At 48.7% G+C, this 27,623-nt stretch overlaps 1 protein-coding gene across 2 annotated transcripts in view; it reads left to right on the top strand.

Moving 5' to 3' along the window:
- PAX8 (paired box 8) overlaps window positions 1-27,623 on the top strand; it is a 54,644-nt gene that overhangs the window by 6,744 nt on the left and 20,277 nt on the right. The window contains exons 2-5 of one of the 2 annotated variants that reach the window (XM_004590738.2): window positions 23,001-23,166; window positions 25,576-25,773; window positions 26,981-27,069; window positions 27,344-27,469. In XM_004590738.2, the coding sequence (XP_004590795.1) occupies window positions 23,001-23,166; window positions 25,576-25,773; window positions 26,981-27,069; window positions 27,344-27,469 (579 nt within the window). Of the gene's footprint in view, window positions 1-23,000; window positions 23,167-25,572; window positions 25,774-26,980; window positions 27,070-27,343; window positions 27,470-27,623 lie in introns of both variants that reach the window. The other variant, XM_058667639.1, reaches the window with a different exon arrangement.

Here is a 27,623-nt window from a genome sequence, read left to right as displayed (position 1 = left end):
TCCCTGCGACTTTGGATCCCGTTTCTGTGATGATTCTGCAGGATTCCCCCTACCTACAATTTTGGATACCATGTAAGATGCCCAACTCCTATGGGAAGGGGCATAGGTCATCACAGCCTCTCCTGCTTTGCCAATGCCACTTTTTTTTTTAATCCAAAGAAACAGAACTGTTCCCCGGGAGCTGAGCACACTTGGCACTTGGTGAGCTTCCACAGTAGCAGCTGCAGTCCTGTTCTATCTTGAGAACAGCTGTGGAGAGTGAGGTTGTGCTGACAGCCGGCACCGCCATCAGCACATTGTTTCCAATGGCTCTGCCAGGCAGGTGTTGCTGCTGACATTATTACTTTTTTTTTAAAGATTTATTTATTTTATTTTATTGCAAAGTCAGATATACAGAGGAGGAGAGACAGGCAGATCTTTCGTCCGATGATTCACTCCCCAAGTAACTGCAATGGCTGGAGCTGCACCGATCTGAAGCCAGGAGCCAGGAACTCTTCCAGGTCTCCCACATGGGTGCAGAGTCCCAAGGCTTTGGGCTATCCTTCACTGCTTTCCCAGGCCACAAGCAGGGAGCTGGATGGGAAGTGGGACTGCTGGGATTAGAACCAGCGCTCATATGGGATCCTGGCACGTTCAAGGCAAGGACTTTAGCTGCTAGGCCACCACGGTGGGCCTGCTGCTGACATTCTTAAAGAAAAGGAAAGTGATGTACAAAGAGGTTGGTCTGACACCAGTTCCTTTTCTACTGGCCTTGCACAAGTCCCAGCTCATCAGAACTGCCCCCAGCAGGAGACAGAGGGGCAGGCAATGCCTGCAACCCCAGTGGGAACTCCAGTTAGAACCCTTGTCAGAAGGTGCAAAGCCAAGAACAACAACAGTCACCTTTGCTCTGTCAGCTTGTCAGTGACCCCCAGAGCTACAACAATTCATTAAAATATGTCCTCTTTTTTAGTATAGTTCTCGGTCTTTCCATTTTTAAAGATTTATTTGTTTACTTACATGAAACAGGCAGCTACAAAATGGGAGAGAGAGAGAGAGCTCTTTCATCTGCTGTTACAAATGATCACAAGATGGGCCAGGCTGATATTAGAAGATCCAGTTCTCTCAGGTGGCCTGCAGGGACCTAAGCACTTGAGCCATCTTCCAATGCCAGCCCAGGAGCATTAGCAGGGAACTGAATTGGAAATGGGAGTGGGACAGGCATTCATATGGGAAGTAGGCATTGCAGACGGCAGTTTAAGCTGATGCACCACAATGCTGGCCCCGTCTGTGAAGCAGGGAAAGTAGTCTCTGTCTGCGGGCCTCCCTTGGGAACTGCAGTGAGGAGAAAAGAGATGATCAGTTACCAGGCAAAACAAAGGAAGGGAACTTGTTTACCTCAGTCCCTTCCAGGGCTACCACATTCACCTCAGCAAGTTGAAGACCCATGGGAAACTCGCTTCCCTCCCTTGGGATCTCAAGTCACACTCTCTCCCTGCCTGGAACTGCCTGGGAGATGGATGACTCAGCGAATGCTGTAGTAGGAATGACCTCCCACTTACACTGCCAGCACCAGGAGCCCTGACCCCTGGGGGACAGGTACAGGATGTCACTCCCCTCACTTAGGCTGGTACCCTCTGCCAATTCCACCGCGTGTCTCCCACTCTTAGGCTCATGAACAAGGGCACCTACTTCCCAGAAGCTGTCTTGGAAGTTTCGTTTGTAACATTAGTTTGATTTAACAACAGCAAAAGTGTTCATTTCTCTGAAAGAGAGAGTGAGCTCCCATCTACTGTCTTACTCTCCAGATGCCTGCCACAGCTTGGGCAGGGTTGGAACCAGAGCGAGGAATTCAATCCAGGTCTCCCACATTGGCCTCCGGAGTGGAGCTAGGCATAGAATCCAAGCACTCAGATAGGAAATGCAGGGCCCTAGCAGTCGTCTTAATGGCCAGGCTAATTTCTAGGCCCAAGGGGTTTCAGTTAAACATTTTTATTTTCTCACATGGAACATAGCTACTCAGCCCCCCCTCCGGGCTTAGCTGCATTTCTCACATGCAAACTCATGTTGGATCAAAGAAAAGCAAGAGGGAGACTGAGAAAGAAAAGGAATTTCTTTTCTGTCTGCTTTCACTCTCTTCTGCCGTCAGCCACCCTGCTCATTGGTTTTGTCTTTTTTTTTTCCTTGTTTTCCTAAATGGCCTTGCAGTGACCTGGGTAGTTAGTGCTAATTAGTCTGCTGGGACATATTGTCACTGTCAGGCCAAGCACAGCAGAAAAGTCCGGGAGCTGGTGGGGTGACACATCTAAGAGAGAAATGGCTTAATCGGCTGTCATCATGGGGACTGTGTTTGCACACAGCCAAGGCCCTCTGTGTGCATTGCATTTTGGAATCTTCGGCATCTCCAGGAGAGAGTTGGGATAAACTCAAGGGCTGTGAAATGTCAAGAGGGCCAGCAGCTTCTGATGCCTGTGCAAGGCCAGGGCTGTGTGGAGACCTCCTCCCTATGGAACCCCCACACCACCCCATATCCTCCCCCCCCCCCCCCCCGCCGCTTTGTAGGCTGCAGGAGAGGACTCAGCCCTGTAGGTGCTGCTCCTGATCCATTCTTTTCTGTGTACTCTCTGTGTGGTCTTAGGCAAATCAGTTATTTTCCTGCACTTGACTCTGCTCCCCTCTATCAAATGCAGGGCTTCTGAAAAGTCGTGTAAGTAAAAGTAATGTCCTTGCTATCATACGATGGCCACTCGAGAGCTTTTCCTCAGCTCCAGCCAGTAGTGAGCAGGGAGGAGGGTCTCCAGGACCCTGTGAAACTTGTCATGAGTGACTTGAAACCCGGTGCTGAAATTTTTGTTCCCTTTGAAGTTTAGGACAGATCTTTTAATATTCCATATGGATGAAATCATAGGCCTATCACACAACAGTGCTGAAATTAATGAAAAGACTCATGACAAGTGCTAATTAGACCGCTTAGGTTGTTGTCAGCATTACAGCAACCCATTTGGTGACTGGGAAACCCAGAGGAGAAGCACTAGGCTTTTGATCAAATGAATTGTCCATGGACTTCACATCAGAATCCAGAACATTCCAGGAGCTTAGCAAAACTGATCTTAGAGCTAAAATGAGTTCCAGTAGGTACATGCAGCGAAGGCCCACAGAGAGGCTTGTCTTGACTTACTTTTTTTATTAGATTTATTTTTATTAGGAAATTAGATATATACAGAGAGGAGAGACAGAGAGGAAGATCTTCCATCTGATGATTCACTCCGCAAACGGCCGCAACAGCTGGAGCTGTGCAGATCTGAAGCCAGGAAACCAGAGCCTCTTCCAGATCTCCTGTCCTCGACTGCTTTCTCAGGCCACAGGCAGGGTGCTGGATGGGAAGTGGGGCCACTGGGATTGGAACAGACATCCATACGGGATCCTAGTGCCTGCAAGGCAAAGATTCCAGCTGCCAGGCCCGGTTACTTGTTTTTAAGTGACACCAAACCAGAGAGCTCTCGCTTCTCTGATGCGAGCTCTATCCTGTCCTTGTGCTAAAATGCCAAGGCTAGTTCTTGAGCAGTATTCAAGGGGAGGGTTGGATAAGGTGTCCTCCTGACGTTTCCTGAGGCCCAAGTGGTGCAGAGCCTCTGTCTGTGACCCTGAGTAGGAACGAAGAGAGGAGTATGGGGTTGGAAAGAGTGGGGCAGGTGTCAGGGCCGGAGAGGAACTGGAATCAGGCTAGTGAGCAGCTGGCATCTGAGGGCCAGTGGTTTCACTGGATTGAGGGAGGTCTCAACTTGTAGCACAGTGGCAGCCATGGTGGCATCTGTGCCCGGGGTAGATGGTATCAATGACTAGACTTCTGAGGGGTACCTCCTTGGGGCAGGAAACATGCGCCCAAGAAGACAGATTTACAGAATTACAGGGCAAGGATAATCAGATGAAAGAGTTCAGGATTGAGTAGTAAAATCCCCATGGATAAGAGAACCAGAGGTCAGTGATCTTGAACAGCAACCTCAGCACAACTAGATGGTTGCTATTGGCAGACCAGTTCAGTTGGCTTTCTGGAGTCTGACCTAAAGCGCCAATTGTCCCAGAGTTGTGTAGCATCAGCCAGCTCCCTGGTGGCCTGCACGGAGGCTCCACCCCAGGATAGTCAACCAGCTTCTGGCAAAAGGGGACAGAGGTACAGGTGCAAGCTACCATGAAGCCATGGCCACTTCTGCCAAATAAGAATGCTTGCTGGGTACCTGGAAAGTTCAACCCCTATGCTCTCATAGATTTGTAATCTCTTTTGGACCTGCCATACTCTGTGCCTCCTATCACCTGGATGGTGACCCTGCTGTGGCCTAAGACTCTACTTTCCTGAGGGCCTGCCTGTGCTGTGCTGGCTGAAAAGGGTCCATAGCCTGGGGAGAAGTGAAGTGCAGGAGTGCATTGTGGCCCTGCCCATACTGCTGTTCCTGGAAGGCACTCTCTGTACTGGGCAGTGTAGATACCATTGTCCACAGCTTTCTTTTGTTTGTAGACTGGTTTGCCTGTGTTCACCCATCTGCCCCAGGCAGGGCTGTCAGCTACTTGGGAGCCCGGGGGCAGGTTCACAACCCAGTTGCCTCACAAGTTTTTGTCACATCAAATGGTCTGCCTGGATTCAGACTTGTTCAAGGCCCTGAGGGGCTTACAGATGAGGCCTTATGGTCACAGATTCCCCCGTCACAGAGCAGGGGCTTCTTCTTATAACCAGGGTGCTCCCCATGACCCTGCACTGCCTGCCAGAGCACAGCAAGGATAGACTGAAGGCCGAACCAAGCTCAGGGGCCTGTTCTGGGCCAGCAGGACCTTGGGGAAAAGGAAAAGAAAGGGCCTCCATCAGCTGCTCACAAGGACTGAGAAGCTCAGTGGGGGCTGCCCAGGTGCACAAACGTGTACAGAGTATTCACACACACTCCCACCTGTGTACATGCACACGTAATACTCACACCCAGACACAGAGACAGTCATACATACCATCAGGTCTGAGATGGGGTGAGGCACACGGGCACTCACAATGCAAAATTTAAGGAGGCTCTCCATCCCAGATCCATGCAGCAAGGGGACTGGCTTGGAAAACAAGTGCCTCCTTGGATTCCATAGCCTGGTGCCTGGCTATCCTCATGAGAGGTCCTCATATTTGATACACATGGGCCAGGTACATATCCAGTTATACAAACAGCAATTACCACCACACAGGCTCACTATACATAGATGGTACTCACCCCGTGACACACATAAACATGTTAGGAATAACCTTTTACGACATATATGTCTGAGTAGTTGACTATCTCAGTGATAAAACAGAGACAGAGAGGTATCTACTCTTGGAGGTGACCCAAGAGACACAAGTGTGAAATGGCAGGTATACTCCATGACTTCTGGTTGAATCCACAATTGTTAGGAAGGAAGGAATACCAGATGTTGTAGGAAAGTGGGGTCCAGCTTGTGTGGGGGAAACTGCTCTGTGTTGTGGGTCAGTGTAGGCAGGAGATCACTAACGTGTGATCTCTCTGTTCTTGCAGTCTGTGGTTTGAGATCTGAGTACAGGAACACCGGTATGCAGCCATGTTCCCCTCTAGGTTCCCCAGGTCTTCACTGAAATTATGGGACACAAGTTGTGAAGGCCTAACAGAGTCCCCCAGGTCTATATTCTTGTTTCCAGGTGAGGCTCAGGGACAGTCATTTGCTGCATCTTGCTCCCCAGGGTGCTGAGTAGGTCTTACCAGATGGGAACAGAACTGCCAAGTATATGAGGGCAGTGACAATAGGGCTCATCCGTTCTAGAATCTGGCCTCCTGCTCCCCTGCAGCACTGAAGGCAAGTGGCAGAGGGCTGTCCCAGGACGCACCTTTGTTTAGAAGGTAAGAACATACTGACATTTTGCCCTCACTCAGAATTCTATGCAGCTCTACCCGCTAAAACCTTCAGTTCCACAGCATGGGGCTCAGCCAGGGCCCAGCTCAAGCACGGTTTGTTCACCAAAGCCCCGAAGGCCAAGAGTGAAAATCAATAACAGTTGCGTGGGTGTCCAACACCTAGCCAATTGTAGCTTATGATTATTTACTATTATTACAAACAATAGGGCATGTTGTACTTTTGATCAACTCATATTTGTGTAATTTGCATAAATCAGTGATTCTCAAACAGTGCTTCCCTGCAGGATGGGCAGAGGTGTGCTCGTTGAAGTAATAAAATGCAACAACAGTGGTGGGACAAAGAACACTTGTGGATTTAAGGCATACGTGGTTCTCAGTGGTCACCCCTTCAGGTGGTTTGTAAGATCTAGAGTTGTCTGATTTCACAACATGAGGTGATTTTCACTATGTCAAGCTGACTTTTGGTGCTCTTTGAGGAACGTGTGACCTTCCAGGTGCCGCATGTGTGACAAGTGTCAGAACAGTTCATGTTGACATGAGTCTGGAATGGCCAGACATCCACGTTGTGGCCGTAGCCTCCCATGCTAGGAGAAGAGTTGACATGTCTGTCTATCCTTTGGTCAGAAGGCTCTCCTGGCATTCCTGTCATGGAGGATTTGTATTGTCACCATCCCAAGAAAGGAGCCATCTTGTGTATTGGTCACTTAAAAAAGTCCAGGCGCTTTCTGGTAAGGCAAGGACATATGGGGTTCTGGGGCAGAGTCTGCCATTACTCAGATTCCCTGTCATACATCTGGTACTTGAAGGATGCTCCTGCCGGAGATTCCCTCAATGATCTTATCATTGCTAAAGGTTCTATCCTAGCCACCAGGGCAGTCATGATTTCTTCTTTTATCTCTTCAAGTTGGCAGACTTCTTGATTCTTCTCTGGAAAGGTTTCTAACCTAACCCTCCACTGTCCTCTCTCTTCTCTTCTATGCTACCCACAATACTTTTGGTTCTGCCCTGCTTCTAAGAAGTTTCCCTTCACCCTGGGCCTTCAGCCCCCTGCTCTGCTCCCTCTGGTACCCAGAGGTGCCCCTCCCATGCAAATATCTCACCCTACTCCAGGCATGTTCAACTGCCCCCAGTGCTTTGACGTGCACTCACGCAGTCATGCATCTCCTGGCCACGCAAGTCCTAAGTTTCCAGTCCAAATAATTTCCAAGAGCTTATGACTTGGCTATTGAGTTTAATAAATAAACATCAATAGAGCCATTCAGTGTGTCAGACATGGAGTCAGGTGTGGGGTGGAGGAATCCAAGGGATTGTGTGTCTACCTTCATGCTGACACTCTCAAAAGAGCAGGGAAAGCAAGCTAGACTTCAGGCACCAATGGAAGAGAGAAACAAAAGGTAGACACCTGCTCCTAGCTGGACGCTGAATGCTGAGCAAGTGGGGCAAAGAGGGGCGCCTATGGAAGTCTGGCAGGGCCAGGGCTCCACAAGGTGGCTCACAGGAGGGACCAGCATGGCCATAGACGTGGAGTCCCAGGCATGTCCCTAAATGGAAAGTGATTGCAGGGCGTTGCTAAGGAGAAGCTAGGCTATGGTACCATTTCTAATCTGCCATCATGAAGTCTGAGTACAGTGCACTGATTTTTGTTTAGAAAAGATAATTAATTTGTTCGAAAGACAATGTGACACAGAGAGAAGAAGAGATATATAGAGAGATCTTCCATCTTCTGGTTCATTATCCTGATGGCCACAGAGGCCAAGGCTGGACCAGGAGCCAGGAACTCCATCCAGGTCTCTCACATGGGTGCAGGGACCCAACCACTGGGGTCGTCTTCTGATGCTTTCCCAGATGCAATAACAGTGAGTTGGATTATAAATAGAGCAAGCCAGGATTCAAACCAGCACTTTGATATGGGATGCCTTTGTCATAAGCTGTGGCTTTACCTACTATGCCACAAACACCAGTTTCTACAGTGCGTTTAATGTACATGCTTCAGGACACTTAACTTGTTTGTGTGTGAGACCCTCATACTCACACTCCTGTTGTTGGCAGTTTTCGTATCCTTCTCAGAACTCTCCAGAGCTGCAAGCCGACCAACCTTCCCCTTAATTCTGCAGGGTTTTTATTGTGTGGAACAGTCATGGCAGAAATCTGTGATAGCTAGATTATTTGCATTATTAAAATGTTCTAATTCCTTTGCTCTCCTGGCCCTGCTCCAGAGAAACTTAACCTGGTGATTTTCCAAAATAAGCTTAGATTCCTGCTTGTACTTCCTTTTGATCCAATCATTAACAAACGTTCTCAGGTAAACCACTGGCATACAATCTGAGAGAATGCTATCCCACCTCCCTGGCCCTATTTCCCTCTGTTTCTGTGTGCAACCCATGTTCCTGCCAACTAGCCTGTGTTTGCAAAACACACCAGTGCCCACTCCCATTTCTGAGCCATGCCCATTCTATGCCAGCTGCCTGGAACACAGTCCCCACTCCCAACCTCGTGGCAAAGCTCTGATCAAGCTCCACTTCTCTTGTGTGAGATTCCTGTAGACACCCCCAACCTTCAGTGACTGTCCCACTGCACACTGAGTCTGACTTCCCCCTGCACTTCTTCCCACCTCCACTGGTACCCAGTTTATGTCGCCAACGAAGGTCACCTAGCTTCTTACTCTTACTCCTGAGCTTGGCAGGAGTAAGAGCTCTTTCAGATCTCTTTCTACCCAAACACCTTACACAAAATCTCACACGGAATAAGGATGCTACAAACTTCATGCTGGAGTTTTCACTCCCAGTTCTCCAATACCATGTTTTATTGTTTCACTAGTTGTTGTAACTTGCACATTTGAGTTTTAGATGTGGAGTTTTCCACCCACGAAGCACATCCAGTTCTTTCCTATGATATTGCTATAATTAGTCTTCTGTTTTCTTTATAGTGGATGATGATTGGGGAACTGAGGAAACACAGCCTTTTAGGGACCCTGTGCAACTACTGAGGCTGGAGGGGCCCCACTTGGACAACTCCCAAGTTTTTGAGACATCTTCCTGGCACACAAGAGCCTGTTCTCCATAGGAAGATGATCAGGCCAGGCGGCCGTGGCAGGGGGAAGTGGAAAACACTGGCAGGCCTGGGCAGTTCTGTCACAACAGGGGAACTTCCTGGCAAATGAGGGTGTCAGCTTGGCAGGATGGCTGGTCAAGTTCAGCCTCAGAGCATCTGTGATGACCATGGAATACAAGACCCTTGTAATTATTCTAGAGAAGAAGTGAAATTCCAAACAACATCAACATCTAGCGTCCTATACCAGGTGTTTTTCTTTTCCTTTAAGCTTTAGTTTTTCCTTCATGTGAATAGAATATTCACACAGAGAACAGAGTTAATGTACTTCATAGACACAATTCTAAGAATATAATGATATTCACTTCCCCCCTGTTACTCCCTCCTCATCTCTCTTCCTTCTCACCTCCATCCCTACCTTCATTCTCCTTCCCTTCCATCCCCTTCTTTTTTTCCTTAGCTTTAGAGAAGTGTTTCCCAAGTCTAGTTTCTAGCCCAGCATCCCAGCCTTCTGGGCTTGTGTTAGCAGACATGAGGCCCTGAGATCTGAACCCTTCACAAGCCTGAGAGATTCTTTCATAGGTCAATGGTTTGGTTAGGATGTGCTTTGTCCTCTCAAAGGACCATATGCTGGAAGCTTGGTCATCAGGGTAATGATATTGGCAAGTTTTGATCTCTTTAGAGGGAGGCTCCCAGAGGAAAGTTACTGGGCTACTTAAGGCCCTGCTCTCAGAAGGGAATAATGCCTATTTCTTGGAGTGGGTTAGGTCCCACAGGACTGGATCAGATGCTAGAAGAGTGGGTTGATACAAGGCAAGGCTGCTCCATGTTTTGGCTTCTGCAAATATCCCTCACTGCTTTCCCCTGTTCCCTCCACCATATTAGGAAACAGCATGAGGCCCTCACCACATAGGGCTGCCCAAGCATGGACTACTCAGCTTCCAAAATTGTGAGCCAAAATAAATCCCTTTTTCATATAAATTCTTGGGTATTTTGTTTTAATAAAAGAAAGCAGAGTAAGACAACTAGCATTTGATTTAAAGTCTGTCACCCAATACCCACCCAAAGAACCTTCCTTCCCACATAGAGTCTTTCAAGCCAGTACACTGAGCACATGGTCCTCCTTACTGGGGTCTCCCGTCTACCCAGAGACTTCCTGTCTGATTGTGAAAGGAGGGACAGGTTGTCAGACTTGAATGCAGTCTCAAGTCTGCTCCTAACTGGCTTAGCACAAGTGTCTTAACCCTTCAATTACCTAGAAAATAGGCCTAAAAGTGCCAGCCCCACCTTTCTCCCAAGTTTGTTGTGAAAATCCATCCCTGACACCACCCAAGCCCAGTATTTCATTTATTGAATTGAATTAAAGAGTCATTTACCTGATAGCACTTTGAATGGACCCTGTGAGTATTAGGTGAGTGCAGAACCAACTATACCTATACCAATCAACTAACTAATCCAGGTCAGAAAGTTCTTGAAAGGAGAAGTCTACAAGCCCTCATAGACCAGGACTGGATCCAAACCCAACAGGGCATGAAAAGCAGACCCTTCTGTGTAGGCTTTGCTGTGCTGATCCACTGATGCTCTCATTAAAGAAAAAAAGAATCACAATCTGATTAAAATTGACGGTGAGGATGAGGGCTCTGCAGGGAGGAAGTGAGATCAAGAGAAGCAGGTGAACCTACAGAGTATCTGCCTTGGCTTGCCTGATGGGGCCTGCCTTCTATTGGAGAGCCATTAGGAGGGAAGCTGGAGGGGCAGCCAAATGTCCTGGGAGACGAGCTCACAGGGCTCCCTTACACTTGCTGTGCCCAACTCAGTGGGCGTGATTGGTCTGCACATTTGTTTGCTGGGGCTGCCATATCTAAGTACAATCTGGGTGCCATTAGTCACAAAAAGTGGTTGCCTTACTGTCGTGCAGGCCAAAATTAACAGAGCAAGGTGTCGGCAGCATTGATTCCTTCTGGGGGTCGAGGGAAAAACTCCCAGCTGTGTGGCAATCCTTGGCATGTCTTGCCATCCCATGACTCTCTGTGTGCAGACATCACGGAATGTGGCCATACTGGATCAAGGCCCATCCTAACTACCTCCCTTGACTGGGTCACTGCAAAGATCCTGCTTTCCCCACTTTCTCAGAGGGTCCCAAACTGGGACATCTGTGGATGGTGTCACTCAGAACCAAAACAGCAGAGTCTGTCATAGCTGGGCAGCAGGGAGCAGATTGTCCCAGCAACAGGTAGCATTCACTTTGTCGAGTTGAATTGTGGTTCCTGAAACTGACAGGGAATGGGATCTCATTTGAAAGCAGGAAAGGATTCTTTCACTGTGCCTCTAAATCAGACCGGAGCCTTCTCTTCCCTATTGCCTCCCCCCCTTAAACTGTTCAGTCTGTCTCAGTTCACTCAGAAGCTCAGAATTCCAGACTTGGAAACTGAGCCGCAATTTAGTTTCTGCCCCGGCTGAGGGAAGGGTCCTCCTTTCTCTCCTCTAAGTGACTTCTTTACATCCAGCATCCCGCATTCCTCTGGCCTCTGCTTCCCAGCACTCTGCCCAGCTGCAGCTCCTGCTTGCTCCCTGGACCCCCTCCACCTGCCTCCCTCTTTCGTGCCCCTTCTCCCACCTGCTAGCACCACCCCTGCTTTCCTATCCCTACCAGGAGCTAGAAGACTAGTCACTTCTCTATTTCCCTCTTGTTCTGTCTCTGGATGACTTTCAAGTCAGTGTCCACACACCCTGCACTGATAAGATCATGAGTCACTGCAGTCATCAGAACACATGTCACATGGCCTGGATTGTGTGCTTTCCACCTGCATCCTCATGGTGCCTGCCCAGAGGGACATACATACGTGCACATGCCCAGGCCCTATGGGTGTCCCACAGGGCTGCTTGTGGATAAGACAGAAAGAGACCGGTGCACTGCAAATCTTGTTGGGTCTAAAACACATCCAGGGGTATTAACCTACAAGTTTTTAAAGACCAGGGCTGACTTCTGCTCAAGAGCATCCCTCTCCCCCAAGACACACAGACACACACAGACACACACACACACACAGACACACACACACGTACACACAGGAATACTGGTGGGCTCATTGAATAGAGTGGGTGCTCACTGAATTGCAATCTGCTGAATTGAAAATTGCTTTAATACCAACCTTGACCCCTGGAAGGAGCTGAGGGTCCAGCTCAGTGATTTGCATTCAGCAGGTGTGCCCACCTGCTCTCACACGCGGAGGCCTGACCCTTGCTGCTGAACCTGGAGGCTCCTTTCCCAGCCCTAGCCGGTGGTGTCTAGGAAGCTCAGTGAGAAATATCTGGGAAGAATGACCTGTCCAGGGAGTCCTGGATGTCTCCATTTACAGCCCCTGCCTGCAAGTTCATGTCCAATTAACAAATTAATGCTTTCAGTTGATACCTACTGAGGAGCTACAAACTTCTGAGCAATCATCAGGGGAGCTTTTTCAAAAATCCAGATTTGGAGACAAGCCAAAAGACTCCATGGAGGTGGGAAGCTTCTGCATTCACCATGCAGCTGGGGTTGTAAGCAGTGTTCTGCTGCCTGCATGCAAAGCTTGGTGCCCTGCCCTTGGGGAGCTTGGTGTCAAGGTGGAAGCCGAAATGTTTAAACACAGGTCGTGGGCTGTAGACAGATGAGGCTGGAAAGGCCACACAGGGCGGTCCCATGAGTCCTGCTCCTGGGACACTTCTTTGGGAGCCGTGAAGGCCAGAGTACACGGTGAGGCGTGGCCAGTCCAGTGTCACAGCCACATCGGTATAGTCACCTCATTGGGAAGGTGAGAAAGTGTGCTTCTCCGTGGGCACAGTGCCGAGTCTTACTCACTAGGAGAAGGTGGCCCGTGTGCTCTTTTGTCAATGATAGAGGATGTATAAAACCTGGCAGAGACATCCAGAAAGAGTCTGGGGAGTCCCAAAAGCCACCCTAGCTAGAGAATGCCTCCACCTAGGTCATGTTCAGGTTCAAGACGGGCCCCTTGTGTCCCATTCACTCCAGTGTTACTGAGGCGTCCAGATTGCCTTTAGGGAAAGGCAGGATCTTGGGACAAGCCATCTCCTTAGGGAGCTTAGAGGTCAACAGGCATTTTCAGCAGCTTTCTCCCTGGAAATTCACACACTGGGGCCCTTCCTGGAGGGAGGGGTTAGGGTTAATCTAAGGGAGGTGGAGGCAGAAAAAGGCTCGGAGTCCACACAGTGAAGCCAGCTAGATGAATAAAGGAAGAGAGAGGGGGGTAGACCATTAGGAAGACAAAGAGAAAATCATGCTGGAGCAATAGAAAGGGAAATCTAATATCAACTAGGGAAAAATAAATGGAGATTAGGGCAAACAAATTAGCTTTAATGGTTTCAATGCTAATACAAGAATAACAGCCGAGCTGCGAATGCCTTTGAGGGGAAGATGGGATAAAGAACCTGAGCAGTCATGCAGGCGATAAAGATGATGCAAAGAAGAGGGATGGCCAAAGGAGCCGGGAGGAGGGAGAGAGGAGAGAAGCCAGGCAGGCTAGTGGGTAGGGGGAGGGTGTGGGAGGGGCTACCCCAGGAAAGGACCTGAGCAAGGAAGGGGCTGAGGATTCTCCTGAAAGGGGGGGACGGCTTGGAGGGGTGGAGTGGGGGTGTGGTCTGCAAGGGATAAAAATAAAAGAAAGCAAAGCCGGGGAAGAGACTTAGGAAAGAGGAATAAAACCCCAAGGCAGGAAAGAAAAGCCGAGCAAGAAAGGAGGTAGAGACGGATGTAAACAAAGAGAATAGAGGAGAATAAACCAACATGGAAGACTCAGAGGAACATGCAGAGGAATTGGGTGTGCTCTCTGATTAGAGAAGATTTTTTAAAAGGAAATGGGTGTGGGCGGAGGGGGGAGATGAAACCTGGTGAGAATTTGGAAGTAAGTTTTGGAATGTTTCCATCCTAACTCAGCACAGGGTCTGGCTGCACCCAGAGCAAGCACACTGCTGCCACCAGAGGCTGTGCCAGGAAGTGGGTGGGCAGGAGCTAAGCAGCTTGACGCTTCATTCTGCCCCTTTGCAATGAGACAGCCCTGGACAAGTCATCTATTTGTCTCTACTCTTCATCACAGAGCTGCAAAATGGGGAATGTGCTTCCTACCTCAAAGAGCATTTAGGATAATTAAATGGAAGGGTGCGTTTATAGGGCTTAGCTTGGTTGATGAATACGTGTATTCCATAGTGCTGGCTGTAGTTATCCTTGAGCTCAGACCAGCTGGGGAGAGGAGCTGAACACTGACAATAAACCTTCTTTCTTCCATTCCTTGCTTCTATGTGAGGTCCAGCTTTGCTGAAATACCAGACAAATCTGGTTCTTTCCCACCTATGGCTTAATCCAAATAAGCCTCTTTATCCATACTTTGCCCCCCTTCCTTTGCTCCGTCTAAGTCAACTCTACATTGTTAATGAAATGGAGTGCTAACCCTTCTGGTCACTGCCACCCTCTGGGCTGATCTTAGACAAAAACATCCAAGAAAGCCAAATTTTGTGCCCTATTGGGAGGCCCTCTTAAATTTGTTAGAACTTCAGCATGTAGAGATTTGGAGTTGGTCCTGTGGCCTCATGTCCTCTGGTCATCCTGGGTGACATGAAACAGCACAGAAGCCCTACTAGAGAACAGACTAGGAAATCAAATTGACAAGAACAAGACCAAGGATCACTGAACAGTCAAGAGGGGAAAGAAGGAGCTGGAGTTATGCCACACCCCTATGGATATCCCTGAACCCTTCCTTTTTCTTGTCTCTTACTAAAGATGATGGAAAAGTGAGAGAATAAAATATTCCAGGCCAGGAGAGGGACAGTTGAGGTGGAGAAACTCTATCAGCTGCTGAGAAATGTTCATTAAATTGAATCCATTATTTTAAAAAAAATTGACACTCTACTCACCTCCAGCCTATACTCCTGGAGCCTGGAGCAGTGTCTAGCATGGAGGTAGCAGTGGTCAGGGTGGTTGAGACAATGAGAAACATCTGTGGAAGGGCTGCTGCAGTCCAGGCCCTATAAAGGATTCACTGCATGCATCACATTATTTAGACCACACAATACACCTATGAGAAGAAGGCAGCGGAGGATGTTTGTGCCAAAGTCAGAAGGTAGCAGAGGTAGAGCAAAGGCTTCCCAATCTCTATCCTTTATGGCTTCAGAATGAAAATAGATGAATCCATGAACCTCAGCCACCCACCAGGGCAAGAAGACATGTGAAAGTTGGCTGGACAAGGACAGTTCTGCGTACACAGACAGGGAGTCTCCTCTCGTGAGCCTGGGATGGTTGCGTTCTTAGGAGGGGGAGCTCTTCTCTAGCTTGGGTTGTCTCCATGCTTGTTGGACTCTCACAAGAAAGCTGTAAAACCCACAAGGGCAGAGTCTGTGCAGGTCTTCTTTGTCATTCTCCACAGAGTCTCCATGGCCACGGTTAGGTGAAAAGGCTTCTTGGCTCAGAGCCCAAAGTCCAGAGTTGATGACACATTCCTCATCTATGTAAAATAGTGTCAGGGACTCTCATCTCACAGAGTGCTCCTGCAAGAGCAAGAGAGCACATACATCTATTGCTCCACCCAACGTAAAGCTTCTCACAGGAGCCTGAGACCAGGGTGCTGACCTACTGTTTGGGCTAGCAGGTAAGATGCCTGAAAAACATATCAGAAGCCCCGGATTTCAGTCCTAGCTGTGGTTCCTGATTGCAGCCTCCTGCTGATGTAGACCCTGGGGTGGAGGACAGGCAACTAGTGTCAGTGCAAGTAACTGGACTCCTGACATCCACATGGGAGATGTGGACTGTTACTCCCAGCCTGGGCCATTTTGGGCATTCAATTAATGAATCAGCAGTCAGAGATTAGAGAATGTTCTTATTCTACACACACACACACACACACACACACACACACACACACACACAAACACCCTCTGTATGCTTCTCTCTCTCCTACCCCTCCAATTAAAAAAAAAGCAAACCTGTTAAGTGCTCATATTCAATGATGATGTCACAGCCAACAGGAAGAGCTATGCATTCATTCCAGGCTTCTGCAGAAGCAGATGAGCCTCTCTTTCCCAAGGTCACAAGAGCTATACTCCCTCTAGAAACAAATCAAGTCTACAGCATGTGTCTATGGGAGCCAGAATTCTGTCTAGGGCAAAAGAATAATGTATGGGCTTCATTACATGTGTTTTGGATCTGCCTTCCCTCCCTCCTTCCTGGCATGTTCCCTGGCAATCAACTCAATAAGCATTAATTAAGTACCACTGTGCACCTAGCATTGCAATAGATATTAAGGTTTCGGAGATAAAGATGCTTGTCATCCCTCAAGGGACGAGCAATCTATGTAGCAGCATACAACCAATAAACAGACATTCATACTCATATTCTGCTAAATGTAGTGGGAGAGATTATGCCCTGGCTTGCATGTAAGAAAGAAGCATCAAAAGCAGGCAAGAAAGGCCAGAGGAGACTTCCTGTTGGGGGAAGCAAGTGTGATGAACTGACTCTTCAGGTATGAGTACAATTCACCCAGAAGAAGGTGAGTGCATACAGAATAATACCAACAGTAGCACAGGACAGTAGCCAAATGCTGTGAAAGAAAGCTAGCAATTCCATGTTGCTGGAGCATCAGGTTCAAGGCTTAGACAGGTAGAAAGTAAAGCTAGATAGCTAAGGCAAGGTCAGGCTGAGACAGAGTAGCTTACTCCTGATATCTCAGGAAATGGGCTGAGGGTGATGAGAATGGTAGCATCACCCAGCATGGTCATGTAGACCATGAGAAGTTTCAGTCACATGGACTTTATCCCGCAGGAAATGGTACTCTGCCCAGGAAGGATTCCTAAATGGCGGTGACATGGCCAGACTTGGAGTTAGATGTGTTGCTCTCCACCTGTGTAGCAAAAAGTGCTATGTGCAAACTGAAAAGTGGAGGCTTTTAACTCCAAGTCACCTCTCCCGCAGATTATACATCATTTGGAGAAATCGTCCTTCATTACCTTGAAGTAATTTAACCTCTCACTCTCAGCTCTGTCATTCTCTACACTACACCCTGTTGTGTCCTTGACACCTATCCCAACTAGTAAATTATGCATTCCTCTGTGTTTTTACTATGTAAATATGAACCCATCCCTGGGCTGTCTGTCCCTTGGCTGGAGGCCCCATGCATTTAGGGATCAACCATATGCAATCGCTTCTATTAAAGCACTTGGAACATGGTAGGTATTTAAAGAATATGCTGAATGGATAAATGAACATGTGGATCTTTGAATACTGAGGATGACTAGTATAATATTATTTAAATAAATGTTCAAAAGTATTACATATGGGAAAAATTGTGATGCTAAAGGTTAACAATTAATTTATGTGTCATATTTATTGAACCTTAAATTTAACTTAAAAGGCAGAGATAAACACACAGATTTACCTTCCCCACATGCCCATAAGCTAGGACCAGGCCAGGCTGAAGCTAGGAGCAAAGAATCCAATCTAGGTCTCTCAAGTGGATCGCAGAAACTCAACTACTTGAGCCATTACCTGCTGCCTCCCAGTGTAAACATTAACAGAAGTCTGAAAGGGAGAACAGAGTTGCCGATATGGGATTCTGGGCATCCCAAGTGGCAGCAAAATCACATCCCTATTTAATATAATTCAATAATGAACAAAACAGAAGCAGACTGCCTGGTATGAGCTTTCAATCTGATGGGAGAAAGTAATGATTATTCATACAGATAATCATGCAAAGATGCATACACTTAAAATGTAGACCTACAAATTCAACTAACTTGATCTACAATAGCTTCCTAGGCAACCCAAAACCCTCCTTCTGATTATAAAGCTCTTTTTCTTGTTTTCCATCAAATTTCTCAAAGACATCATGGTAGGTGCTGCATTTGATGAATGGTATGCTGACACTACCCCATAGGATAACGTACAACCACTGAGACTTTTGCAGAAGTGACTTAGTGCTGATACACGGTCGAAGAGTTAACCAGAGAAAAGTGGACGGCAAGAGCTCCAGGTGGAAGGAGCAGTATGAAGCTGAACTTGAAAGTGGAGGAAGGCCTGGCTGAGCACATCTGGGATGCCCATGAGGTCTCAGAAGATGGGTTGTAGGTCAAACAATGGCGGAGTCGCCAAGCATGGCCATGGAGAATAACAACAGCTCTGAGATTTGAGAAAAGCTTAGGAAAAAGTAGATAAAATGAAGCAAATGAGGAGAGAGAACCCCATTAAAAAGAAACCAAAAGCCTACACTGAAAATATAAGGAACCAGGAGATAGCATGCTCCCTCCTTCCCCTCACCTGCTATCAACAAGTGTGTGAGCACGTGGCCAGCAGGAGGTATAGGAGGAGTTACCACTGAAAGGGCAGGAAAGAAATGCAAGACAGGAACCTCAGTATGACTGCTTTTGAGAAGTTTGGTTTAAAATGAGAAAAAGAACTAGTTCATAATCAAGGAGAAATCCTTTCTTTTTCTTCCTTCTTTCCTTTCTTCTGTATCTCTCTGTCCATCTCCAGGCAAGGGCAGCATAGGTGAATGTTTTTCATGGGAAAGACCTTCTAGAAAAGGAGTCAAACAATGTAAGAAGATAATTTAGAGTAGTGTTCTGAAACAGGTAGAGAAGGAAAGGATCAGTGAGAAACAAAAACAACAGCTTTGCCTAGCTACTGTCTCATTTCTCCAATTGCTTTTAGGAGGACAGATGTAAGGCATGGAGATACCAAGGGTCACACAGCAAGGTGGAAGCACAGCAGGTGCACAGCGCTGCCTTGCAACATGCCTGTCCCCTTCATCCTGCTCTGAGAGTCTGAAGTGTCCAACTAACCCAGAATTTTATGGGTGCTCCAGTGATCCCATGTGTTCACTGGAGACACTGGGATTTCATGGACGAAGGACACTTCCTTTAGCAGCAGTTTGAGGCAAGTTCTCATCTTTATTCCAGAAAGGAAGCAGCTGGGAGGCTGCAGAAGGAACAGGTACTCTGGGGAGCAACAACAAAGCAGGCTGAGAACGTCAGAGACTGATTGACTGTCGTTAGCAAGCCTGCTTCTTCATGAAAGGGGACTAGGCCCACCTTGATTTGAAGGGTGCTCCAAAGCAGCCACCACACCACTTCCCAAAGGCCTGCTAAGGATCAGACTCCCATTTGACATTCTCTGGAGCTATAACTGAGTCTCCTGGTAGTTCAATGGAAATTTTTGCAGAACAACACATCAAACCATTGTCCCTTTCGGAGTGAGCAGAACTGTAAAGAAGCAAGCAAACAGAAAGAAAAAAGCAGAAAGCACCAGATACTGGAATTGCAGTCCCTTCATGAGAAATCCTGGGAATTTGTGCAGCAGCCACCACAGGTCAGGTGCTGGGTAGGCAAAGGCAAGACCTCTACGCTTGAATCCCTCATAAAAGCCCTTCAAAGGATTGAGCTGCTGTTCAGTGCACGTCAGAGCCATGTGAGGACTTGTCCCAAGGATCTAGGAAAAGATCCCCACATCTTCAGAGTTTGCAGAGGAGCACATGGAAAAAGAGTTTTGGGCAATGAGCCCCTCTTGTCCTTCTCCCACACCTACTCCTCAGTGCTATACAAGTGGTGACAGAATTTCCGAGGAAAATCCCAGAGCCAACCACAATGGTTACTTTCTTTTTAAATTCTTATTTACCTCCATTTCTTCCTTTCCCCACCCCCTCTTAAAGATCTCTTGTGTTTTATAATAATATAGTCCTTCAGCTGTAGTCTCAAGCCCAGCGTTCTGCTCTTTAGATGTGTCATGATGTTGTAGGTATAATCAATGAGTCTTGCATTTGGTTGTCAAGGTACATTTAAAAAATTTTATTGGGGACCTACTCTTTTGCAAGAGTAGAGATGCAAACTGCAATTCCTCTTTGATTCCTGGGACTCTGATCTCCACACATGGTTATTTTTTCAGAAGATGTCTTTCTGGACAGCAGGCTGACGTGTTGCGGAGCTCCAGTCTCCCTACCGTGAGATAGGTCCCCCATGACCCTAGGCAAGCTTCGATTTCTTTGAGTATCTTCACACTCAGGACCTGCTTGCATCAGGCCAGAAGATCTCATCTTCTGCTTCCTCGCCAACCCTATCCCACCCACCACCCTCCAGACTTACAAAGGGCTTTTGCAAAGGAAACTTCAAACCTCTTCTTGGTCTACACATTCCTCCACCTCTTGCCCAACCAGGGGGCTCCTACTCATGGCTGGTTTCCGGCCTCAGGCCCACCCCATCCGCAGCAGTCTGGAAAGGTGGTCAGCACAGCGGGCACCTGGCCCTCTCCAGGGCAGGAAGGAAGCCTGCACCCACCTCTGGGCATTTGATGGTGACTCATCCGGAGGAATCCACTCCCCCACACCGGACACAGGGAAGACCAAAGTCCTTCCATTGTGGGGACTCAGCTTAAGCATCAAACCGTAAGGGCCATCTCCACCTGCAGCTCTCCTCCCTCTAGAACCTCTTTCTGGCTTACCTTTCAGCCACATCAGCATCTTTAATCTTCTTGAAAACATGAGATGTTCTGCATGGATTTTGTTCCCATAGAAACTTCTTTACCTCCTCACTGCCTAGTCATTCCTCCCTACTATGGTAACTTACTGAACCCCAAGCACCTGACCTCATCTCTTTGAAAGGACTCATCCCTTAACATGGTGATTCTCTATTTGTCTGATTGCACCCTCAGAAGCTCTTAAGCCAGTAAAACAAAATAAAGCCCCAAAGGTTTCAGAGTTAAGGGGCCAGAGATGTGAATGCAACTTTCCACACATTGTGGTACATATTCTTGCCAGAGTATCCCCCAGGGTTTGGGTTTCTAAGGTTCCAGAGTCAGTCCTTCAGGATAATTTAGGACAAAGGCAACATAATATTTTTTAATAGGCACGATGCCTAAATAACACACTTCAAAATGGTGATTATTTTAAATCTACTACCTAGCTAGAGGTGAACAACTCCCATCTATAGGAAACCTCGCTTCCAGGTGGAGGAGGCCATAGCTTCAATATCCTAGGTCAAAACAGCACAGGGAAAGTTCTAGAATATAATGACCAAGCTGGGCTGTACAAGGTCTTTTAATATTTGGGTGGCTGTCTGGCGCCCCCTTGTGTTCAGAAAGAGCCAGACGGCAACCATTAGGGAATGTGGAAGCAAATGCCTACATCCATTTTCCATGACTGATAGGGTGGCCAGTGAGGAGCTGGTTCTGCCCACCACCCAGGCTGCACTGAAAGCCACTGCGGGCATCTCCCCAGCCCTGGTGGTTAAGCATCCACCTGGGCAGGTGACTGGAACTGGGCAGGTGGAAGCTGTGCCCTGGCCCAGCTGTCTACCACCCGGAGGGTGGATCAGCCTGTCCCTCACACTGGTATTTGGCCAGCGGGCTTTTCCTCCTAACTGCCCAGGGCACAGGCTCATAGTCTCTCTCGCCCCCTTTTTAAGGGAAATGGACTGTTTTACCAGAAGACAGCTTGGGCCCCTGCGGAGACATTGCAAGGCAGTTCTGAATGTGCTAAGTCAGTGGGTGGTAATGGGCACGGTGTTCCCACAAAGGCACTTCCCACCCTGGACCATAAATAGTCTTAACCGGTTCTCACAGAAGCCCTGGTGTTGCCTTCTTGCCTGCCTGTTCTCTTGGAGTCCCATCCCCCAAGACTCCACCCTCCTTCCCAGCTAGATCACTCCACAATGCCCACACTGTGGCATCTTCCCTATAAGCTGCAAAGCCAGGGTCAGCTCTGGCCAGTGGACGGAGTTCACCCCAGGCAGCAACACCCTAAACTTGCGTTGGATCCAGGCTGCTCCTCCTATCTGCTGAGTCATTCAAGCCATAGCAATCAACTCTCTCAAATTCTCCATGCTCAGTCTTCTTGTAGGAAGGTGGATGCCCAAGCCTTGCCCCCTGCCTGCACATTGGGCAGACAAGTACCTTCTAGTCTCTGAGCCTTCATAGTGTGTTTGTACTACCCGGAACAGCCTTCTCTCTTTTGTATCTCGCTTTGGCCCTTCTTTAAAGTTCCATGTGAGTTCAGACTTGTCCAGGAGGGGCTCTATGGCTGCCTGAGCCGGGCCAGTTGCCCCTCCACTGATTCTCATACTCTCTTCTTATTCCTAGTCCCAGATGTGATCACGAGGAATGTTAATTAACTGGTGGCTGCTCTGGTCCCCCCTGTGTAATATGAGGGACCAGAGCAGGGAAGGGCAGGGATTGAGTCTTCCTTTCTTCTGGCCACTGCAAGACTTAGTATCTGTGTAGTGTAGCTATTGGACTCAGAAGGAAGCAGACTGCAGTGCCTAGGACAGAGACTGAGTCAAGAAAGCAGTGAGGAAGCAGCCGCACATTTCCATGGCAGGTTTGTGTTCTGCACAGCCGATTGCAGCCGGACCTGCCAGTCCTGGAACCCACAGGGTCATGTGTGTTTGAGGCCTCTGGTGACTGGTTTCAGTGTTCTGGCCTTGGGGCCCCTAGCAGCATTCAGGCCCGTTCTGCCCCAGCAGAACCGAGAAGCTCTGCTTGGATGCTCTGTGCTTTTCAGTGAGGTTGGTGCTCACAGCCTAGTTCTACTTCTTAAAGAGGAGAATAAGGACTGTGAAAGAGGCCTGGGGTCAGCACCTGCAGATCTGGCATCTTAAACACGCTGGTTCGAATCCTGGTTGTTCCACTTCCGATCCAGCTCCCTGCTAATGTCTTGGAAAAGCAGTGGAGGATAAGAAGGGACTTTACCCCCCGTCCCCGAGGTCACCCAGCTCTATGTTGGCCTGAACCCTTCACTCTAATATACTTTTTATAATGAGGGAAGGAAAGGAGGAGATTTTGAGTGAAGGACTGAGGCTCCAAGGGGGACAGAGCAGACCCTTGCTCATAATGCATCCTTGGGAACCAGCACATGGGGGTGGCTGTGAACATCACCCATGCCTGCCTGCTTGGGAGGAGGGATATGAGAAAGGATGCAGGGGGAGCTCCTGAGGACCTGATCGTGGGAATTCACAGTCATGCACATGGACACAAACATACACACTCATGTTCAAAGCTAATCCTCACCCAACCTCCCTGCCCGACCCTGACACCTGCAAATGCTATCTTCTCAGGCCATGGAGGGCTGAACCAGCTGGGAGGAGCCTTCGTGAATGGCAGACCCCTGCCTGAAGTGGTCCGTCAACGCATTGTAGACCTGGCCCACCAGGGTGTGAGACCCTGCGATATCTCTCGCCAGCTCCGCGTCAGCCATGGCTGTGTCAGCAAGATCCTCGGCAGGTAAGCACGAAATTCACCCTGCCCCACTGTCCTTGCAGAGTCTGTCCTCTGCAGCCCACCTCATGGCCACAAGCCAACCTGTCCAGGGGCAAGGGACCCATGTCCAAGTCCAGGTTTGGCCTCAGGACCTGAACTTCTGCTCAGACACAACATCCATCTGCCGTCTTCCTGTCCTTCCTCCCTTCTTGGTCCTTTTCTTCTCAGTTTGTCCTGCCCTGAGTCTCATATGCTCTAGTCTCCTCTGATTCTGTGACAGAAGAACCTTCTCTGGAAGCCTGGCTCTGCGGAGGCTCAGGGCATTGATGCCAATAGGGAGGGGACACATAGTCATGGGTGATTCCCCAGGTAAGAGCCCTGCAGGAGGGCGTGTTTTGGCCTCTCAAACTAACACCCAGAACACCGGCCACAGAAATATGAGGGTTGATTCATGAGATGCAGATTCTCAGGCCTCTGTTCAGTCTTTACTAAATTGGCTTCTTTGGAAACCAGGTTTGGCCACCATGATCTTCTGAGATGACCAGGCCATGTTTATGGAACATGGAGGTCAAGAGCCACTCAACTGTAAGACCCCAGTACAGCAGTTCACAGCACTCGCTGTACCTGGGAGCTATCATTGATTCAAAACAGTCAAAATCAATATCTATCCTCCCACGCAGACCAATCAGAGCAAAACTTTAGGGTAATGGAAGCAAGTTCTGCTATACACGGATATTTAAGAAAAAAAAAAAATGAGTGCGCAGATGTTGGCCTGGCAGTTAAAACTCCAGTAAGGACACCATCATTCCACATTGGGGTGCTTAGGTTCAAGTCCAGGTTCTGCTCCCAGTTCCAGGTTTCTGCTCAGGCTCACCCCATTTGATAGCAGGTAATGACTCAAGTCCTTGAATCCTTGATACTCATATGGAAGCCCTGGGTTGAACTCTTGGCTTGGTCTGGTCCAGTCCCAGCCATTGCAGGCATTTGGGGAGTGAACCAACAGGTGCTCCATCATCCCCACTTATGAAATGAAATGTCCAGCATTCTGGGCTTCGGGTCAGCTCCATGTACCTGTCCCATTCTCACAACCTACATGTGGATTAAATAGGAACTCTAATTTAAGAAGGCAAAGAAGCCTGACTCATAAATAAACTGTGGAAGGCCTTGGCGTGGTGCCTGAAGTTGTCAGGGAAAAGCATGGTCTTTTACAGGGATTGCAGAGAGGGGATTTCCACGATGAGCTGTAGCTTTTCCAGAGCGATGAGTCCTGGATGGCACAGACTAATGAATAGAGGAGTTGTTGCTGCTGTTGTTGTTGTTTTTAAAAGATTTATTGATTTATTTATTTGAAAGGCAGAGCAACAGAGAGGGAGAGACAGAAGAGAGAAAGAGGGAGACAGATCGATCTTCCATCTGCTGATTTACTCCTCATGCGAACAATAAGCCAGGGCTGGCCAGGCTGAAGCCAGCAGCCAAGAACTGAATATAAGTCTCCCAAAGTGGGAGGCAGACACCCAAGTACTTGGGCCATCTTCAGTTGACTTCCTAGGCACATTAGCAGGAAGCTGAATCAGAAGCAGAACAGCCACCGCTCTAACCAGCACTCCTATGTGGGATGCCTGGGCTGCAAGTGATAGCTTAATGCGCTGCACTACAATGCCAGTCCCTAAATGGAGTTTCAGGAGCCACGTTTGTTTGTTTGTTTGTTTGTTTGTTTGTTTTCTGGTGTGTTTTTTTTTCATGGTAAAAGGAACCAGGGTGTTTCCCCACTAAGGTGAAGGGCATGACCCTCTTTTCCATCCATCTGCCAAGGCAAGCTAGTTGAGGGCTGGGGAGAAGGGAGAAGTACAGACCCTGGAAAGGGAAGCTTAGCTTCCAGGGCTGGGCCAGGCTGTGGAGTGCAGGAAAAGTGGCTTCAACTTCAGCTGGAGTGGAAGGTAAAGGCTGTGAGAGAAGCTCAGACAGGATGAAAAGGTGAACCAGCGAGACAGGGTGGAGTGCCCAGTGATCCTAGGTGGCTTCTCAAACAAAGGTAAAATCAGGATAACCAGAGAAAATCGTCAGTCATGTTTTCGCCAGTGGAAACCAGATAGAGAAGATCCCCAATTGTCATTTTTCATATCTGGGAAAGGAAATCATTTGTGCCCCTGAGGATGGCTCCTCTTGGGGCAGGCACAAAAGCCTGGCCCATGGGAAGGGAAAGAGGGAAGCTGGGGTAAAGTCTTCAGCAGATGGTTCAGGGTTGGCAGTCACAAAACCTCCCCGAGTGAGGGAAACAGATAGTTCAAGGCATAGCAAGTGTTCAAGGCCAGTCTTGGGGTGCCACCCCCTTACCCCAGCAGCCTTCAAGAGGAGTGAGGCTCTGGCTTGGGTCGTTACCCAAAGACCCCACCTGCTTATTGGGTAATTCTTTGGGGTTCTCTATTGGAGTAGGTACTACGAGACTGGCAGCATCCGGCCTGGAGTGATAGGGGGCTCCAAGCCCAAGGTGGCCACCCCCAAAGTGGTGGAGAAGATCGGAGACTACAAGCGGCAGAACCCTACCATGTTCGCTTGGGAGATTCGAGACCGGCTCCTGGCTGAGGGAGTCTGTGACAATGACACTGTCCCCAGTGTCAGCTCCATTAACAGGTGAGCCACAGCAGCCCCTGGCAGCAGGCTGGGACTCTGGGGGAGCCACAAGAGGGTCACCCGAGGAAAGACCTGGCGTGGGCAGAGCAGAAGGGAGGAAGGCAGCCCAGGTGCTGGGCAGGTCTACCACGGAGGCCTCTCACTTGCCCCATGCTGTGGGTACACATTTCCCTCATGCCCCACTGTGCTATGTGATCCACAGTCTCCTACCTCAAATGTCACATCTTTCATTCAATAAAAATCTTCTAGAATTGATCTTTTCCTGCACCACAAAACTGGGAACGTGGCCCTCACTCAAGCATTCACTCATTTGTGTAGTCCTCCAGCTCTTCATTCACTGCCTCTCTGCATCAATTATTTCTTACTCACGCATTCATTCACACAAAACTCATTCATTAGGTGTGAGGCCCTGGGGACACACAATGCCTGTCCTTGGGAGTTCATAGTCAAATGAGCAGACACTAATCAGGTAGTCAAATGTAAGCACATACCTCTATAATCTGCTAACAAGGGTGAGCTGGCAGGTGAGTCAGTGAGGGGTGCCTTGGTTTATTGAGAATATAAAGGCTTTTCTGAAATAAGACACAGTGAGGAAGAGTTATGAAAGTAAAGGTGGAAGGAAGGAACTCTGAAATGGCCTGTGCAAAGGTCCTGTGGCTTGTAGGCTCTTCCATGAAGCTGAAAGAAAGCTGGTAGGTCACAAGCAGAGGAACATGAGGTGGACCAAGGTTGGGTGGTCAGATGAGGCTGCCCCTTTGGCTACATCTATATTCTTGCCTCTGACATATGAGCAATGGGGAAGGGTGTGCTTGGCAGGTTTTAAGCAAGAGGCTGGCTCCCACTTCAAAAACCTCACTTTGCCATTGAGAGAATCCGTCAGGCGAGGAGAGTGGATGGGTGTGGGCCAGTGAGGGACCCGGTGAAAATGTACTGGTGGCACGTGGACTCTGTCTCTGTATAGGGATGCAGAAATGGAGGGGACAGAGCTGGATGGATTTACAGGGTCAGACTCACAGTCCTGAATGGTGGGCTTGATAGCAAGTGGAAGGATGCTGACAAATCTCTGCATTTCTGCCTTGGGTGATCCATGGCACCAGTCACGACACTGGGGATGATCTGGTCCCATGCATGAGGTCATAGGTTTGATGGCAGGAGATGACTACGAGTGCTTCCTCATCTCTAAAGAACTTTCTCTTCTTCCTCACAGGATCATCCGGACCAAAGTGCAGCAACCATTCAACCTCCCCATGGACAGCTGCGTGGCCACCAAGTCCCTGAGCCCAGGACACACGCTGAGTGAGTGCAGAGGGGCCTGGACACACACACACACACACACACACACACACACACACGCTCTAAACCCTTGCATGCACTGAGCTGGCCTGACTCCCAGAGAAATGTTGCAGAGGGACAAAGACTGGGAACAGTACTGGCTCCTGGGGGCTTCTTGCCAGGGGCCCTGGAGGAGTGACCTCACAGCATGACTCGCTGCCTTCTCCTATGATGGCAGCAAGGGAGGGTGAGAATGTCACCCCCACATCCTGACCGCCTCCCTTTCACCCTACTGCAGTCCCCAGCTCAGCCGTCACACCTCCAGAGTCACCCCAGTCGGATTCCCTGGGCTCCACCTACTCCATCAACGGGCTCCTGGGGATTGCTCAGCCTGGTGGTGAAAGCAAGAGAAAGATGGATGACAGTGAGTGTTGGGGAGCCCAGGGTACAGCCAGGGCTGGGGGTGCAACTTGCCCAGGCTTTGCCGAGGACACAAGGCCCTCCTCCCTATAATCCAGGACTCTGCAAGCATCTCCACCTGCACAGTGGCTTGCCCTATCTCTAATCCTGCCAAGTTC

The sequence above is a fragment of the Ochotona princeps genome, chromosome 8 (genome assembly GCF_030435755.1).
Source record: "Ochotona princeps isolate mOchPri1 chromosome 8, mOchPri1.hap1, whole genome shotgun sequence".
Lineage (NCBI taxonomy): Eukaryota > Metazoa > Chordata > Mammalia > Lagomorpha > Ochotonidae > Ochotona > Ochotona princeps.
This window is presented reverse-complemented; position numbering and strand designations above follow the sequence as displayed.